The sequence below is a fragment of the Neovison vison genome, chromosome 8 (assembly GCF_020171115.1).
Source record: "Neovison vison isolate M4711 chromosome 8, ASM_NN_V1, whole genome shotgun sequence".
Taxonomy (NCBI): Eukaryota; Metazoa; Chordata; class Mammalia; order Carnivora; family Mustelidae; genus Neogale; species Neogale vison.
The window spans coordinates 13,767,382-13,786,695 of record NC_058098.1 but is presented as its reverse complement, the minus strand read 5'-3'; the positions used below and the strand labels follow the sequence as shown (position 1 = coordinate 13,786,695).

Sequence of the window (19,314 nt, the reverse complement as noted above, 5' to 3'; positions counted from 1 at the left end):
AAGCTACTTAGACATGGTGCCAGGGAGGACCCCTGAGTTGGTGACCTTGGTGCTGACCTGAAGGACCAGGACTCAAGATCTTGGGGAAGAGCATTAGGCAGAAAGAAAGAAGATGCAAATGTCCAGGGGTGCAAATGAGTTTAGTGTGGCTGACATTAAGGGGCCAGTAGGATTGGAGGGGAGCCAATGAGGGAAGAGAGGTAGGCACAGATACCAAGGAGGTAGGCAGGGTCCAGGCCATGCTGGGCCCTGTGTATAGGCCAAGGAAGCCTTCAGACTCAAGTCTAAATATGTGGGGAGTCATGGGCAGTTTTATAGGGAGAGAAAATGCACTGAGAACACTAAGTGGGTTTAAGTGAGTTGCCACGCTCAGAGAAAGCCCTGGGGACAGCTTCCAGCCCTTCTGAACCAGCACTGGGGAGTCCACACATTCAGGCTCACGCTGGAGCCCATCCAAGGACCTGGAAGCCCCAGGAGGCCCGGCAGTGGCCTGGGGAGGGCACTGGGCAGAGGCCAGGAAGCAGGGTGTGCCATGAGCACTCTGGTCCCTCCTGGGGCAGGCTGTGCTGGCCTGGGGAGGGACTGGTACCAGCAGGGGTTGGGTGAGGAGGGCAGCTGCCCGACAAAGCCCTTGTTGAACAGAAACCCCAGCGGCGGTGCAGGGCTGGGCCAGGAGCCAGACCGGCCTCCCAGCATACCCAGCTGTCCTGCTGCCCAGCCTCCACTGAGAGCTGAGACTTTTTCCACCACATCCTGAACTCAAAGAAGCCTCTGGGGGTATAGGGTATAGAACCATCTCCTCTATCCCCTGCCTCAGGTACAGGCAAGGTTCACACCACCTGGATAAGTGGCACCCTCTCCACCGAGCTGCTCAGGCAAGACTCTCCATGTCATCCCTGGTTCTGATTTCCCATCCCCCCACCCATTGCCTCCAGATTCAATTATAATAACCAACCACATCGGCTGTGTTCCAAGTGCTCCAGAAGCATTGGCTCATTTCATAACTGTAACAAGTCTATGACTTGACACCATGAGCATTCCTGTTTTGCAGATGAGAAAACCAAACCACACAGCAAAGAGGTCCAAGACCCACAACTCCAACCCAGACAGTCTGGTTCGACAGCCCGTGCTTTTTACCATTACATTGCGTGCGTGGCCTCTTCAGGACCTGGATAATAGGTCATTTCCCTTGAGAAGGCTTCCCTGATACATCCCCAGTAGAAGGCAGGAGTGAGAAAAGTCAGATGGGCAGGAGTTCAAATCCCAGCTCTGCTATTTATGAGCTGCGTTACTTAGGATCAGTCAATTAACCTCTCTGGTCCTTGGGATTCTTAAAATGGAGACAAAGACAGTATTGTTGCTCACCCATCCTTTTGCTCCCTTTGAAGTCTATACTATTGGACTTGTATGTGTTATTTATTGAGGGAAAAATGAGTAAAATAAAAATATATGTCCTAAAAAGGAGTCATTGGGTCAAGAACCTGAATGTGCCACCCAGATCACTTTCAGTGAAGGCTTTGTGGGTGACCTGATGTAACAGCTTAGCACTCCGAACTCTGAGGGCCCGCTTGTCCCAGCGCAGGGAGCCAGGGCCCGTGAACAGCAGCGGGCTTCCACTGTCAGCCCGAGGGGCTTCCACTGTCAGCCCGAGGGGCTGTCTCAGACCTTGTCTTGCCCAAGGTCGCACTCACTCATGGGGCGGCTCACAAGCAGGGATGCCGGGGTATGGCCTGGCCATCTCAGCCTAGGCTGGATGTCTCCAAAGGACCAGCTCAGCTCCACGCTCCCTGTGGGGTTGGTGGAGGTGCCGTGGGCTCTGCTCACGGTTGTGCTTCCCCCCTGCCCTCCCCCTGTCCACAGCCAAGACACCTCGGGGGCACCACCTAACACCCTCTTCACTCGCCTGCATTGCAGAGTCTGCTCCCTGGAGGGGGAACCCACAAAAGCCACAGGACGAGGGTTTAGAGAGAGTGCCCGGGGAGTTCTGCGTGCTCCCCATGTGCGAGGGGTCACGCCAGCTCTTACGTTCTCTAATTTCTTTCAACAGGCCCGAAGAGTAGAAACATTGATCCAGTTCATAGATGAGAGAGCTGGTGCCCAGAGAGGTTTAGAAACTTGCCCCAAGTGCCCCAGCGAGGAGTGGTAGAGCTGGGATTTGAATCTGGACCCTCGGACTCTCGAGCCTGGGCCTCTTACTAGCATACGCTTTGTGGATGTCTTACATCCTATCCACGTTGGAACCTGAAAATTAGAACTGAATTAAAGAAAGAAAGCAATCTGAGAGGGAATCTCAGGTTTCCTACACCTTAGTTTCAGATTAGCCCTTAATCGGCTGTGGTTTTAAATGCCTTGGCTTACAAGGAAAGGTGGAGCCCAGCATCGTGAACTGCGGGGGTTCAAATCCCGGCTCTGACAATCTCCTGGTTTCACAAACATAGGCAAGCTACTCAGGCTCGAGTTACCCCCGTTCCCTCATCTTTGAAGTGTGGACGCAACCGCACAACTGGACAAGAAGAATCGAACCCACATTTGCAAAGCGCTTCACGTGATGCCTGCACTTGGGAAGTTCTTGAAAATGAGCCATTAGGAGGCTGGACTCTGAGAGCTGACGACTGGCGTTGGAACCCCAGCTCCTGAGCAGAGTGCAATCGTACGACCTTCGGGGAATTGCTTAACTAACTTCTCCTTGCCTCAGTTTTCCTATCTGTAAAATGGGGACACAAATACTACCCAGTCCCTACGGTCAGCGTGAGCATTTGAAGGGGTAACAGCGAGGCTGCCCCTGCTCTGAGCAGGGCCCTCTGACCCTGCACCTGCACTGCGCTGACAGCCACAGCCTCCTCAAATTCTGTGCTCTGTTCCCCTCGCTCTAGTACCAGCCCTGCCTCTGAGCTCACAGAGCCATCTAGAACAATATTCATAATCACACTAACTAATATGAACAACTTCTAACATTTATATCATGGTGGTTATGAGCATAGGCCATGGCATTAAACTACCTGGATTCGAATCCCAAGTGCATAGCTGTGTGACCTTAGGCAAATCGCTTTACTTCTCTGTACCTCAGTTTCTTAGTCTGTAGAATGGGGATAACAATGGCATTCTTGCCAAGCCTTCCCAATAGGCTTATTGGGAAGTTTAAATGAGGTAATGCATGTAAAGCATGAGGAACAGTGCCTGGCCCCAGGGGGAGGCAAGGTGAGGTTATTCCTCTGTGCCCAGAGGACAATGCCAGCCATGAGAGTAGGAGTAGTTGGTACTAGTGTGCTCATCGTAGGCTCCTGGAGCGTCTGGATCAGACCTTGCTCCTTTCCTCCACAGCACCAGGTGCTGAGGTTGGAGCCATGATGATCCCAGTGTGGCAGCTGGGGAATCTGGTGGCCACCGTGTGCTCTGACCTGGGCAGCCAGGACAGGGGGACCTGTGTCTCCCTCCCTGGGCTTGCAGCTCTTACCTCACAGCCTTTGGCCATGGCGAAGCCCCCTCCCAGGAGAAGAATGATGTTCCAAGGCACCGTGTCCTGAACCTTTTTCCATGTCAGCAAGGGCTCTGTCTCTTCGTTGGAAGCTGGGTGGAGAGAAGGCACTTAGCCTGAAGAGGGGACATGGGTACCCCCCGGGGGGCAGAGGAGGACCCAAAACACACCCAGGACACTCATTCTGGGGAAGGGTCACCAGCCCCTGCAGCCCCATCTTTGTGGGAACACCTGAGGGGTGGGTCTCCCGGAAGGCACAGTCTGGCTCAAGCATCTGATGTCAGAGCTTCAGGGTAAAACCCCTCGAGCATCACGAGGGGCCTCTGCTCCATTCAGAATGAAAATAATTGTCATGGCTCCCAGAGCGTGAGACCCTCCTGGAACCAGGCACCCCACCTCCGCGCAGGACATCCTTTCAATGTCCCAAAACCCCTTCTGGGGCAGTGTGGCTTTCATCCTCATTTACAATAGAAAAGGCTCTCTTTGTCATTGAATGTGTACAGGAGGGAAAAAGTGTAAGGAAATTCAGGAAAAGAGAAACACAGCGTATCTTTGGTTCATGGGATTGTGGGAGGATTTTATTTCCTCAAAAGCAGCAGTATCTGCGAGCAGGGGTTAGAACGGGATGCGGCAAATGTCCATGAAGAGGAAGGGGGTGGACACTCCAGGCTCTGCCAGCCTCTGTGGAACCTGGAGGCCACGTAGGGTGGGAGCAGCCACAGAAAGGACACACGTGAGCAGGCGTGGCTCCCAGGAAACCCTACTGACCAAGGTGGGGGTGCATTTAGCCCGAGGGCTGGTTTGCTACCCCGTGTTTGGGAGCATAGGCCTGGAGACAGACCCTGCTTGGATGTTGGCTCACTGCATGCCCTTGATGGTGACCTGCCCTTGAATGTGACCTTGCCCCCATATCCTCGGCTGATATGTGGCGCAGAAACAGCCCCTGGAAGGTCCCCTGACCCCTGATGAGGTGACGAGAGCTGGTGGTGGAGAAGGACACGGTCCTGTTCGGCTCACAGCCAGATCCCCGCGTCACTGCCTGGCACCCGGCCTGTACTCCAAAACGCTTGTCTGCTAATGTGATGTAAGATGTGTCACCCGATGCCTGCAGCAGGGTGAACTCTCTTGAAATGGAACCGTCCCCGCAGGCGGCCATCAGGGAGGCCGAGAGCACAGGTCCGGCTCATGCCCAGGGGTGCCCTCCTCCCCAGGACAATTCCTGGTCACAAGACCACTGACACTTTGTTTCTCCTTCTCAGCCTTTTCCAAATTTCGTTATCTAAGATGAAAAAGCTGGAAGACGTCGGATGGCTCAGCTCTCCGCCTTTAGGCAAGAAAGTATTATTTCATTCACGAGGCAGGCAAGGTCTGAAAAAGTAAAGGGACTTGCCGCATAGAGGAGAAGGCCCCGACCGCGGGTTTAACATCAGCAGATTAAATGAGCGACGTGGTGAGCGCTGATGAGGCCACCTGCCCCATGATAGGCACGATTGTGCCTTCGCTTGATTGTCTTCGCGATGTTCCCATCCGACCACGCCCTGGCGGCTGTTTCCTAAAAGCAGAACGTCTGACTATGGGAATCTCATACTTCTAGCCCTGTTTTGTGTCAGCGAGCTGTCTGAAACAGTGGCTGGAAAGCACAGGCTCTGAGGTTGAACTAGATTCGAATCCAAGCTCTGCCGTTCAGCTATGGGGTGTGAGCTAGTGACTACTGCCCTGAGCCTCAGTGTCCTTATCTGTAAAAGGGAGCAATTGTAGCTCCTCAGAGACCGACTGGGGAGAGGAAACAGGCCCCTGGGGGCAAAGGGATCAGCTCTGGGTGTGGGCCAGAGCAAGCCCTTGGTTATTCATTTCACAAATAAATATTGAGGGCCTACCACGTGTCAAGCACTCCTCTAGGCGCTGTGGATTCAGAAGTGACCAAAACAGACACAATCCCTCCTCCTGGAGAACTTACGTTTCCAATAACGGAGGCAGGGGAGAAACCAATAAATATATAATGTCAGGAAATATAATGTGTTGGGAAGAAAAGAAAATAGGGTAGAAGGGTGGAGAGTGACAGGCAGGGATGCTTTTCTGGGTCGTGTAGTCAGGGAAGGCTTCTCTGGGGAGGTGACATTGGATGGAGTCTGTGTATAGTGATGGGAGTGAGCCACAGGACATCGTGACTCCTGTGACATCGAGGAAGAGCTTGGTGGACAGAGAGGAAATGGAAGTCATCACTGTCCTCGTCCTCACCATCAGCCACAGACACACTGCCCACCAAAGAGGAAGCATTGCCTGGATACTTGCTGAGTGACAAAGGGACAGAAATGCAAGTGTGACTTCCACCCAGAGAAGAACGGAAGACAGAGAGTACAGTAAGAAAATCAAGGTTGGCCTGGATGCCTGAGTTCTACCCCTGTCTCTGTTTAGGAAGCTGTGTGACCTTGATCAAGTCACTTTCTTTCCATGGAAACTGGCCATTCTCTCAGGCTCCGTGTAAGTCCTGCTGGCTGAGTGCGAGAACGCATCATTTCAGCCCCGTCCGCGCGGGCCCATGGAAGGCCGAAGGACAGGCAGTGCTCCTGGAGGCCGCCCTCTCCCCATCCACCAGGCAACACCAGAAACTCCAGCCCAAAGAGCTCTTAGCTGAAGTGGCGAGCTGCACCCCATGGGCAGACCAGACCCAGCTCCCAGACGTGTTCTGCTGCTGGCCCACACAGGGTTTCTTAATTCAGATTCGTGGCCAACACTTAAATCAGGGAGATTGCATACAATTGTTTGTTTGTTTGTTTCTCTTGAAAAACCAGCAAATCTGGCAAAACTAGCCCTGCTCTCCTGCATGGTGACACTCGGTGGAAACTGAGTCACAGATATCCTTTTATATACAGGCTTTTGGCTTGCCAGTTTTCCACAGACCCCACGACGCGAGGGGGTTGCCCTGATGCGAAGGCACTGGCCAGTCACGAGCCCTCTCGGCTGCTGTTTTCCTTGAACAGACATTGTTCTGTTCCCACAAGGCAAAAGGAAAGCCGGGTGGGGAGGGTCGTGTGTCACAAAACACATTTTCCTGTGCCCAGTCTGCCGCACCCAACACTCTTCCCTCCCTGTGGGCATTTGAGTTTGCAACTTCTGTTCTATGAAACTACTCAAACCAGGGATGAAGAATGTCTAAGGGACATGTTCATTCTCGAAGTGGGAAAGCAACCTAGGAACAGACAGCCTAGGAACTCACCAGGGTCACCCAGCAAGTCAGTAACACGGCTGGGATACCGGACACGGACAGCACAGGCCCTCCCCACAGCCCCGGCAGAGAGGAAGCCCCCCGGCTTTCCAGGTGACGGAACCACGGACAGGACCCGATCAAGGGCAGCCGATCCCCAGGCTGGCTGGGCATCTACGAAGTGGTCTGGTGGGAGGGCTGCCCAAATACCACGCCAGACCAAGTAGATTCTTCCTCTCAGCAGTACCCATGGAAGCAGAGAGACAACAGGTGCATAGACATATAGCGAAAGATCAAGGGACAGAGGGCAAGCAAGGCTGTTGGGCTACAGGGGGGCCGTGAGCTGGCCGGAAGTGATGGGGTAGCGGGCAGCCACTGTGGGAGGTGAGCCGGGAGAAGGTGGGCATTACGACAGAGAGGACACGCTAAGGGAGCCCAAGTTCTAAAAAAAAGCAGGAACTATAAAGAGGCCAAAGCTTAGAAGCAGTAGAAAGTATGGAGAGGCCGGGACATGGTCCCTGGAGCGCCTGATGAAGGCCAGCGGGAAGCCAGACAGAGGAGCAGAAACAGATCTTGCCCGGGCTACAGAGTCTTTGCCCACAGCTCCTTGGACCCAGGGTTTGCTCAATGGGGATAACCGTTCCTGGAGCCCTGTGATACCGTCTCCCTGCTGACCCTCGTGTTCTGCCTTGTGCTCAGACCCCCTCCTCCACGGCGGAGCTAACCTGCCTGTGACTCGAGATGAGGATCCCATTTCTGACTCCTGGTGTGGAGCTCATCCCACCGTCCCAGCTGGAGCACAGGCTCTGTCCCCAGAGATAGGGGGCCATGCCTTGTCCTGACAGACACCTGCTGGGAGCCCAGTGGGGGCACAAGCTGGCCATTGAAGGCCAGACTGCAGAGGTGTGGTTGGGAGGGCTCAGTGAGCCTTTTAAACCGACCTGGGACGCCGCCCCTAGGCTGTTTGTGCCTCAGTCCCCACTACTTCCTATCAGGTTCAACCTGGCTGGAGATTTGCACATCTGACCCTTTAGGCACTGGAGTCAGAATTGCAACTCCAGTCTTGGGCCCAGGGGCCACATGGTTTTTCTATAAAAGCATCAGCTGGTAAATATTTTGGGTTTTGTGAGCCAAGGGGCAAAACTGAAGCTAGCGTGTAGGTACTGATGTAACTAAATAAATAAATGTCCACAAATTTCTTATTGAAGAAATACACTTTATTTATGGACACGGAAATCTGAGATTCATGGACTGTTCCTGTGTCATGAGATATTTTTCTTTTGATTCTTTTCAACCGTTAAAAAATGTAAAAGCGGGGCACCTGGGTGGCTCAGTGGGTTAAAGCCTCTGCCTTTCGGCTCAGGTCATGATCCCAGGAGGGATCGAGCCCCACATCGGGCTCTCTGCTCAGCAGGGAGCCTGCTTCCCCTCCCTCTCTCTGGGCCTGCCTCTCTGCCTACTTATGATCTCTGTCAAATAAATAAACAAAATCTTTTTAAAAAAATGTAAAAGCTATCCTTTGCTCACGGGCTGTACCAAGAGACAGCCAGCTGGATTTGGCCGACTCTGGTTACTAACTCCAGCCCTGGACTGTCACCTCTGGCAGCCCCAAGGGCCCAGAGCAGGTAAGGCCTCAGAGGGAAAAGGGAAGAAGCGGGACCACGTGGTTAGTGCGGTGGGGTTCGGGTCCCAGGCGTGGGTCCTGAGTCCCAGCCTCACTGAGCCCACTGAGACCCCAGCGTTGACACCTTACCTTTAAAGTCAAACCACCACTTGAAAGAGGGCCTTTGGGATGGGAAGACGAACAAAATGATGACAATGGCCACTCCGGTAACAGCATCAGAAAGAAACCTATAATGACAAGGCCCCAAAGCACATGACCCACGGCATCGCAGCGGGGCCGCCGCACGCAGGTTTGGCAGATTTGCAAACGAGGATTTGTGGGTGGGAATTAGGCGCTTGCTGGGAGGGGGGCATTGTTGGAGGCCGAAGAATACCAGAATATTATCCTGCCAGCGCTCAGCCTGGATCCAACAGGCCCCATGCTGAAGCCCTCTCTGCCCACGGCTCCCTGAGGTTCTTTGAGGTCACTGGAGACAAAGGCTTATCCTCCTTGGAAGACGCACGGAACCACAGAGGGAGGAATTCTGAGTGCCACCAAATATGGGATCTGTGGAACTCCCACAGATCATCAGAACCAGGACTGCTCGAAGAGTCTGTCTGCATTTGTTCAACTTCTGCTTGCCTTCCTCCTGGGACAGGCAGCTTACTACTCAGAGATGCCCATTTGCACCAGCACAGCGCAGATGGAGGCCTCCTCGCAGCCCCTCAAAACCTTCTCTCGAAGATCCACTGTGTGCCTTGTGGACACATTAAGCTCACAGAAGTCTCAGTAACAGCCTTCTGGGGCAGGCAGCTTCTGACTCAGATGAGGATTCTGAGTCTCAATGAGCAGAAGCAACTTGCTCAAAGCCAGGCCACGGTCCATGCAGGAGACGGGCACTGAACCCAGATTTGTCTGGCTCCCAGTTCAATGAAGCATAGAGCCAGATGTCCACAAAAGCCCTTTCAGCCCACACATTGGGGAAGAAGAGCATTCAAAAGGCCAAGACACTGGAAAAGATGGTCAGTATCACCGTATCAGAGAAACAGAAACCCCGGGCTAACGGAGTATCGTTTGTCTGCTAACAGGCAAGACTTGAAAGTGCAATGATAGTACTTAATGGGGACATTGGAAAACATACTGGCGGTGTGAAAAGAAACTGGTTTAACCCTCTGGAGGGCAGCTGGCCACATGTTGCCATCCTTTACACGTGAATGCCTCTCGATTCAGTTATTGTACTTCTAGGAAGGTATCCTCGGGAAAACCGGGCTCTTGTACACAGATTATATGTAGGGATATTCCATAAGGATCAGAAGGAAAAAAGGGGAGCTTTTTAGTACAGACATGTGTAAATAATTTGTGTACAATAATATCTATATAACAGTATATAAAGAATGAAGTACCCTGCATCTGTTTTTTTAAAGATAAAAGATAATATCAATCTTTATGCATTGACATAGAAGTACAACCAAGATATTTTGTAAATCAAAAGAAAAGTTTTTATTTGGAGGATCAGACACAATCCAAAAGGAATTGATTAAATAGATTAAGATGCTATCATTCTGTAGAATACTAAGGAACATTTAAAAAGAATGAAGTAGGTCAGGAATAGTAAGTTGTCCGTGATTATTATTTTACTGTCTAATTTTTGTAACGTGTATATATGTGTGTGTGTGTATGTATCTATCAGATCTGTTAGACAACAAACTTTTAATTGTGACTTCTACTATTTCAATTCAGCATTATTTGAATTTTTTGTGAGTATGCACAACTTTTCTAATTAAACTAAAAAGAAAAAGGCAGATTATAAATAGTGTTTACTGTCATCACATTTCTGTTAAAAAAATCTTCTGTTTAGAGAGGTTTCTTTTTAGGTAGTTTACATGTATTTTTACAGTTAGCTTTATCGAAATATAATTAACGTGCAATCAAATGCATCCATTTCAAGGATATGGGTTACATTTTGGCTAATGTAGACAGGCCTGGTAACCACCCGTGGGACTGAGATGTAGGACAGTTCCTGGACAGGCATTTTTAATTCAGGAAAGATGTGTCATCAGAATTGGAGACTGAGTTTCTAGGTGATTTTCACTTTCTTTGTCTTGTTGGAATGTTTACAACACCCACTTTTTACTAGAAAAAAAAAAGGTATCTTCATTTTGGAAAAAAAAGACAATGGTAGGAAGAGCCTCTCCTCTTGGCTCTATGAAATGACGTGGCTTTTCTCATAATAACCTGCATGAGATCAGAACCTTACATCGTCCCTTTTACTGGGGGGAGCCTGAGGCTCCAAGAGTCACTACACTCTGAGAGTACAGAGCTGTACGAGTCTCCCATTATATTTCTACCGGATGGAGCTGATGGAAACCACAAGATCTTACTGAAGCCAGAGGACGTTTTTCCTATCTAATCATGTTCTGGCATACCAGAATCTGACACGGTCACCCACTCGCTCTTTCTTAAAAGGCTCCCCGATCTTGGTCTTTGCTCGTCTGTTGCTCCCCGTTTTCCGCCTACCTCACAGCCTGCTTCTTCCATTTCTCCCCTCTACCCAGCTCCCAGATGTATGGGGAGACCTCTACACTCTCCCTTGCAATATTTGAAAGATCTATTTGACTTGACAAGTCTAATGCAAGCCCAGAATCGAATTGTTGATAACCACCCACAGCCCAGCCTCCTGAAGAATGTTCTTCTCCATCCAATCACCATCCATGCAGGTGCTCCGTCCCTCGTGCCCCCAAATCTACCCGGTAGCAGGTGCTATCATTTCTAACTTCCAAACAGGCCTTAATGGCTGCCTGTCCAATGCTACCATTCTGACGCATGCCAGCAAGGCCTTTCCCCTAGACCAGGGCTCAGAGAACGCTCTTGACTTTGCAGGCCCTATGGTCTCTGTCCTGACTCAACTTTGATGTTGCAATAGGAAAGCAGTTGTGGATGATTCATAAATGAACAGGTGTGGCTGAGTTCCCACGAAACTTTATTTGCAGACATGGACTTTTGAATTTCATATAATTTTCATGTGTCACAAATATTATTTGTCTTTTGATTTTTAGCCATTTAAAAAGGTCAAAGCCGTTCAAAAACAAGTGTTGGGCCAGATTTGGCACAGGAGTCTTAGGTTACCAGCCCTGTCCTAGATGACAGGGGGCCATCTAGATGGTGTTAGAGCTCCTACCTATTTCCCCCAATCCATCCCTTAATAAGGAGAGCTAATATTTTATTGAGTTCTTCCCAGGTGCTCTTCTTATCACTTGACATGAACTAACGCAATGATCCTTGGGCCAATCCAAAGACAATACCATTTAACAGATGAGAAAACAGAGGCGCAGAACCTCCCACACAGAAAAGGGCAAATGTTTTACGTGTCCAACAAGACTCTCCAGGATCTGGGTCTCTCCTGCCCTTTCAGCCAGGTCTTGCTGACTCTCCTCCCTTCCTGCAGAGCCTCAGTCACACTGGGCTTCTTTCGGTTCTCCAAAAGTGCGAAATTGAGTGCCTGCCTCCTGCTCTCGGGAGACCTTGGAGCAGATCTCCAGTACTTCTCTCTACTTTTCTCAGCTTTACTTCCTCCCAGAATCATCTGAAGTTTATGCCCCTGCCCGTTCTTCCATATTATATCCCTCTTGCTCTTTCTTTCTTTGCACTCATTACCAATCTGCAGGGTTTTGTTGAACTAATGGCTTTTGTCTGTGTCCCCAGCATTAAATACAACGTGGAGCACATAAGAGGTGCTCAGTAAATGTTGACTGATTGAATGATAAAACTAATGGTGAATGAATGAATGAATGAATGGATAGATGGATGAATGGATGGATGGATGAATGGATGAATGATGTGCTCAGGGGTGCACCATTTACAAGTGCAAGAGCTGGCATGAGCCTAGTTTTGCCTGATCCCAAACACAAAGCTCCTAACACATGAGAACCCAAAATGTTTTATCATCTGAACCTAAACTTTTTTGAGAGTAAAGGAAGGAGCTCTTTATAGGGACCAAAGGTGTATACCCAACCCAGCCCCTCCAGCTGCACGGCCTCTCCAGCTCCAGATGGCCCATCCCAAAATCTTCCCTATTGGGCTCCACACACACACCACCCCCCTCCACCGGTCCCTCAAGTCTCACCCAGGGGTGAAGAAGCTGGCCCAGCCAGGGATGAACTTCGGATCCCGGGAGAAGAGGAGGATGGCGAACATGCAGAAAAGGGTGAACACGGCCTGTTCAGCAAACCTGTGGCACAGACAGGCAGGCGCTGTGCTGATGGTAGGTTCCGGGTGGGCCACAGCATGAGAAGGCCTGGGGCAGTTGCCTGCTGGCTGTGACCCTGCCCGGGGCCTGCCGCTGAGAAGCTTCCAGAAGTAATCCACTCCCCAGAGTGAAGGGAAGGGGATCCTGGGGTGTAAGGGATTCCTGTCCAGGGGTTGCCACACTCCCCCAGGCTCCTTCTGGAGCATCAGTTACCACCTTCCCCCCAGGTTATTTATATCATGCCCACCTGGAATTTCCCAAGGTCTTAAGGAGAATCACCAGAGAGAAAGAAAAAGCAAAGTAGAGGTGCAGTCAGAAGAGCAGGAAAAAAAGGAAGCGGCCAGGCAGAAACAGAGGTAGGCAAAGGGGCGGGAAGAGTTGTACATGCAGAGGAAGATGGTGCACAGAGGGGGAAGTCAGACAGGGAGAGGGGGCAGACATATAGAATCCCCAAATGTTGGAGTAGATATCTACCCAACGTGCCCATTCCACAGACTGGGGAGCAGAGCCCAGAGAGGGTTAGTGCTTTGCCCAGGTCTACATAGATAGGAGTTAGTGGCAGGGCCAGCTCTTGGGTGCAGACCTCCTGACTCCTAGTATTTTCACCAAATGGGAACTGTACACTGAAAAAGTCCCGAGAGCTGCCCGAGGTAGTGCTGGGTATCCCATGTGCCAAGGGGGAAAGAGTGCATTAGCTGGAAGGACAGGAGGTTCCTCCCCCACCAACTCTACCCTGAGGGGCTTCCTGGTCCTCAGGGTGTTTCCCCCAGCACCAGGCCAAGAGGCTGACTGTGTAAGTTACCCCCCTACCCTCCATCTCCAGGTTTCTAGGCCATCGTCCTGAAATTCCCCCTGACATCAGCCTCCAGGGCTCCAGGGGTCAGACCAGGAGATAGGTCTCCTGAAAATCTATGCTGGGCTCTCTCCCCACCCCAGGAACCCCCGTACCACGCACTTGATGGGCCCCAGGTTCTGGAATTCCTCCCGAATCACGGCACGAGCCCTGTCTTCTGCATCACTTTTGATCTCAGATTTCTTCTTCCTCCAGCCCCTGAAACAGAGAGTAGGGAGGTGAGGAGGGGTGGCTGCAAATATGACTAACTCCTGAACTCCTTCCCCAGACCCCCACCCACTGGCCAAGACTCATTATCTCTGTTCTGGAGACTTCTATAGTCTGCTGCTGAGTGGCTCCCTGACTGTGTCTTCCCTTTCGAAAATCTGTTCTTCCCACCAATAGCCTTGGTGGTCTTTCAAAAATGTAGTCTGATCCTAAGACTCCCCGGCTTATAATTCTTTAGAGGGTCAAACAAGTACCTGAATAAACTAATAGAACAAAATAGGAGGTCCAGAAATAGACTGGAGACTTAGTCTATGATCAAGTCGGTGTCTCAGACTAGTGTGGAAAAGATGAGCTATTCAGTCGTCATGTCGAACATATAGATCAATGGGATGGAGTTGGGAATCCAGAAATAAATCCAGACTTCCCTGTCCAGTTGGGGTTTGGCAAGGGTACCGAGATCATTCAAAGCAGGAAAGAACAGTCTTTTAACCTAGGATGCTAGGACAACTGGATAGCTACATGCAAAAGAATGAATGGGAACCCCTTCCTCAAACCATATAATTTTTTTTTAACTCAAAATGGATCAGACCTAAATATAAGGGCTTGATGCATAAAATTCTTAGAAGAAAACACAGGGGTGAATTTTTCTGACCTTGGATTAGACAACTATTTCTTAGAATCAAAATCTCAAGCAACCAAAGATAGATAAATCAAACTTTGTCACATTTTTAAACTTTTGTGTGTCCATAAATAGCAATGGATAGCTATGTAGCCATCAGGAACCAAAAAAATGAAGCTGGATCCAAACCTCACATCGTATCCTAAGGACAAACTCCAAACAGGTAAAAGATCTCAGTGGAAAAACAAAACAAAACAAAAAACCCTAGATAAAAATAAGAGATTTTTTTTTTTTACAACTCCTGTAATGGGAAAATCTTTTTAACTTAACTTGAAAATTCAGAAGCCCCGTGAGAAGGATTGAGAATAAGCACTAATCTTATATATATAAAGAGTACTAGAAATCAATAAGACCAAGATCAATACTCCATTTGAAAAATGTACAAAGGATATAAACACAGTTTAACAAGCCACAAGAAAGAAAACACCAGTGGCTTTTATGAAGATAGGGAAGATTTCATGTTGCCCCTCAGTATGAAAAGTTGCTCCAAGTGACTTTTAGTAAAATGGACGCAAATTATTTTTCTCTTCTCAGATTGGCAAAAATCCACTGCTGCAGGGAAGCAGACACTCAGATCCATTATAAATGGGAGAATAAATTCATACAAGTCCTAGGCAGGATTATCAAATATCTATTAAAAGGAAAAGGGGTTTATTCTCTGCCCCCAGTGGAAATTTACCTTACAAAAATATGTGTGAATATATGAAATCATATCTGTCTGGGAGGCCAGTCACCAGAAAATATACTCTACCTGCCTGTTTTTATTTAAGGGAACTCCAGAAGATTACCTAGGAAACCTGTTTTGGGGGAAGTAGTGGGTGAATGGGTAAATGAAAGCACGGTTGGGAAGAAGAATTCTCACTGTGTACCTCTTTGCATCATTTTGATTTTTAAACCAAGTGTATGTGTTGCTTATACAAATTAAAATAATGACAACAACAAAAGAATATATTTTTTTAAAAATCCTCACAATGACTCTTGTGTATAAAGATGAAATTCCACTAAGACCCTCAATGATCTAGCCCAGGGTATTTCAACCTTGGAACTATTAACCTATTGGGGCAGATCTCTCTCTGCTGTGGGCTGGGATCATTCCTTGCTGCAGGAGGCTGACTGTGTATCGCAGAATGTTCAGAAGCATCCCTGACATTCACTCTTTAGATGCCAGTAGTAGTTCCTCAGTTGTGACAACCACAATGTCTACAGATACTGCTGAACGTCCTCTGGGACAAAATCATTCCCAGGTGAAAATTCCTGCCTCATTCCCTGGCCTCATCTCCCACAAATCTCCCTTATCCCCTGAACTTAGTCACTTGAAACTTTCAGTTGCAGAACAACCCTTGCTACCTTCAGCCTCAGGACCTTTGCACTTACTGTTCTATCTGCTTAGAATGCTCTTCATCATACCCATTTCTTCTGCTCTCTTTACTGACTTAAGTCTATTCACTCTTCAGATCCCAGTTCAAAAGTCCCTTCCCCAAGGAAGCTCTCCTGACCTCCCATTTAGGTGGGAGCCCTCCAGGGCACAGTATCAAATCTCACTGTCTTTTCCTTCACAGCACTTGTGACTGTGCTGTGAAGGCATTCCTGCTGCACTTGGCTGCTTCCTATCTGTCGTCCCCACCTTGAGTGTGAGCTCCCCAAGGGCAAGGACGGTCTCTGCCTTGTCCACTGGTATGTGCTCAACCCCTGTAACCGTGGCAGGCACACGGTGGGTGCTCATCGGATATTTGCTGAGTGAAGACGGTGCCGTAGCATTGGCCTGAAACGTCTCTGTTACCCAGAAACCCATCTGGGGCGTTTCCCTCCACCTGCATTTCCTCCATCCTCTCGTGGCTGAGTTCTGTGGAAGCTTATTAGATTGAAACAGGTAGACTGGAAAGACAGTGGAAAGACAGGCTCTATTTCTGGCTCAGTCCTGGGCAGTTGACACACCGTGTCTTGTTCAGCATTTACTTTAGCTGTAGCTACTTTTTAGCCCCAGCCTGCAAGGGAGGACATGAAGCCTCAGGGAGGTTACTAAATTGCTCAAGATCACGTGGAAGCGTGATTTGAATTCTGGTCCGTCTGAGTCCAAGGTCAGGACTTGCTTCTCTGGACGAATGTGGGCTTTGAACCCTGAGTTTCTGCTCTGAGGAGTTCTGGAAGGCATGTGAGTCAAGGAACACGATGATCAGGGCCTTTCTAGTCTTAAACATTTTCACCTCTCTTTGGTCCAGAGTAACTCTGACTGGTTTCATTTTACAGATGAGCAAATTAAGGCCCAGAGAGAGGTGAGGGGATGACAGCCCTGGGCTGTCACTCCTATGTTAGGATGTCCCCAAGTCCAGGTATTTGTAACCTACTTTCACAAACACCCCCATATCCACATACCTGGCTCATGTTTGCTTCATACTTTCCTCCAAATAGATGCATCATTTCAATTTAAGAAATGTAGGTAAACAGAAAACTTTATATTGCCCCATAAATGGAAAACAAGAATCACTTCCCATAAAAAAATGAATCGTAAAAATAAAAACACAGAAGCAAAGTAATTATCACACTCTGATTAGACACCATTGTGGGCTCACATCTCTGGAACTGACGCTTGGTCTGTGTTTAAAAAGCTGATTTGGGGGGCGCCTGGGTGGCTCAGTGGGTTGAAGCCTCTGCCTTCGGCTCAGGTCATGATCCCGGGGTCCTGGGGTCGAGCCCCGCATCGGGCTCTCTGCTCAGCGGGGAGCCTGCTTCCTCCTCTCCCTCTGCCTGCTTCTCTGCCTACTTGTGATCTCTGTCTGTCAGATAAATAAATAAAATCTTTAAAAAAAAAAAAAAAAGCTGATTTGGGAAAGTTAGAGGGGTAGTATGTCTCTTCTACCACCCAGCTGAGACTTGCTGCATTCTATGAGAGCTGATAAAGGATTCTTTTTCTCACTCTCTGCATCGATGTTATTTAATAGCTTGTCCTCATTGCCACCCCCAGTTATCTCCTGTACCAGCACCCCATCCGATGGGAGACAGTGTTTCCCTCTCTTCTGGTAGGAATGTTTATCTTACTCAAAGGACAGGGCTGTCAGTAGTTACCGGTGATGGGTGATATTAACGGCGGGCCTGGGCGGCGCAGGGAGGTCCCACCACCCATAACCCTCACATCCCTGGGAGGTGACTTGACTCGAGTCACCGCATGAGAAGGTAACATGAAATTATCAGGGCAATCCTTGGGTTCTGTAGGAGGAAACTCCATTTGAGAAGAAAACGTTCTACCCAACAAGAAGGAAGCCAAATTCCAGTCGGGCTCAAAGCTCAAAGTAAGCATGAGGGGTACCTCAGGGTCATTCCCCCGTACAGGAAGGAGATCCACAGCCAGCCCACCAACAGGAACAGCACCATGAGAGGGAAGGCGAAAATGAACCAGGAGCCGAAATTCACCACATCGCACTGTGGGAAGAAACTGGAGAAGGGGTGGGGGGCGGAGATGAGAGCCAGTCAAGGTCAGCCACACCCATGTATACTGTATACATACAGGGAGCTATTTCTTAGCTAGAACACCGAGGTTTATATACAGAAACTAGTGTGTACTTAATATTAGGGATTGAAGGCATTTCAAGTTTTTTGCCTACATTTTTCTGAATGTTCTGCAAGGTCCCTACATAATCAGAGTAAAGTAATAAAATGTATTTGGGGAGTGAAGGCCAAGGGGGGCACTCAGGACAGCCATTCCCCCACCTTCCCACACTCCTGGCTAGAGAATCAGAACCCCATATTACTTGGCATTCATTTTAAATCCCCCTCTTTCTAGACCAGAAGGTCCAAGCTTGGGGAATTAAATATTGTGTGTGATTTGCATATGATTTGCATGTAATGGACTCAAAATCCTTTGCATTTGATATTTTTACTTATACCTCCAGCATTTTTTCCTTAATTTCTTTTCGAGTTGGAACAAAGTCCTGCTCGCATCAGGGTGGGCAGGCACCCTGAAAACCCTCTAACAGCACCCGCCCTTCTCTCTGCCTCATTCCTCCCTATCCCCCAACTTGGCATCTGCCCGGAAAGCTCCAGAGCCCACATCTTTCCTGTTCAGCCCTGCTCCAGCTTCACCCTCCTGGCCAACTGGCCCTTTGCTGGCACTTCCTTCTTCTAACTGAGGACACTAAGGGGCCAAACCCAGGTTGTCCCCACGTCTCAAGCAGGACCATCTTGGGTTCTGGTTTTTCAGTCCTTCAGCAAAAAACACAACAAAGATGAAAGGACAACAAAGGTGTGCAGTGGGCTTAAGTCAGTTGGGGAAATACTGATGCCTGGCCCCCATCCGCGTCTCCTGAATCAGGATCTCTGCCCCAGAAACCCAGGCAGATTTTTCTCATCCTCCCGGCTGACTCTAACATGCTCCCATGACTGAGGATCACTGGCTTTTTGCATTAACTTGGAAAATCAAAAGATGTTAGAACCTGAGAATACAGTGGGGGGTTAAGGTTTCAAAATCGGCTCAGCAGATAAGACTCAGGTGTACTTAGAATTTCTCATGAAAATCACTTTGATTAAAAGTGATAGCGAACCAGCCCTCGGGATGACCAGATTTCCTCCATCAACCTAGGAAGTCCTGCATTCTTCGGTTGACTAACAGGTAAAGAAGTTGGCCAGCACCTGGGGCCATGTTACATAGTAAATATTTCTGTTGCATTTGTTTGCCCAGTGCTTACATCCGCGTTCGTGTGGACTAAGTGCACATATGGTGCATTTTCACTGCAAAGGAATCTTAGAATCCCCACCTCTCAGAATCCTGGCAACTGAACATCTTAGGAACAGAATCTTGAAATACTGGAACTGTTTATATCTCCAAACTAAGAGGTTTGGGATAATGGAATGGACAAGTCATGCTGTCCGAGAATCTTTCCCTTTTATTCTCCCGCCCCGATGGACGGACTCTCAGACACTGTTTGAACAGCGTCAACACTGGGGAGACTTGAGCTCCTGGCAGAGCCCACCCCACAGCTGGCCTAGGCACCTCGTTGCAAAGCTTCTCCCGGGACCTCACAGCCACAGACCAAAGCCGCTATCTGGTGTTCG

General features: G+C 49.2%; 1 protein-coding gene across 1 annotated transcript in view; it reads right to left on the bottom strand.

Annotated features, from left to right (window-relative positions):
• SLC13A3 (solute carrier family 13 member 3) overlaps positions 1 to 19,314 on the bottom strand; it is a 50,373-nt gene that overhangs the window by 12,036 nt on the left and 19,023 nt on the right. The window contains exons 6-10 of the mRNA XM_044262911.1: positions 17,573 to 17,698; positions 13,485 to 13,580; positions 12,407 to 12,511; positions 8,434 to 8,531; positions 3,455 to 3,567 (exon numbers count right to left, since the gene is read on the bottom strand). Coding sequence (XP_044118846.1) covers positions 3,455 to 3,567; positions 8,434 to 8,531; positions 12,407 to 12,511; positions 13,485 to 13,580; positions 17,573 to 17,698 — 538 coding nt within the window. The remainder of the gene's footprint in view (positions 1 to 3,454; positions 3,568 to 8,433; positions 8,532 to 12,406; positions 12,512 to 13,484; positions 13,581 to 17,572; positions 17,699 to 19,314) is intronic.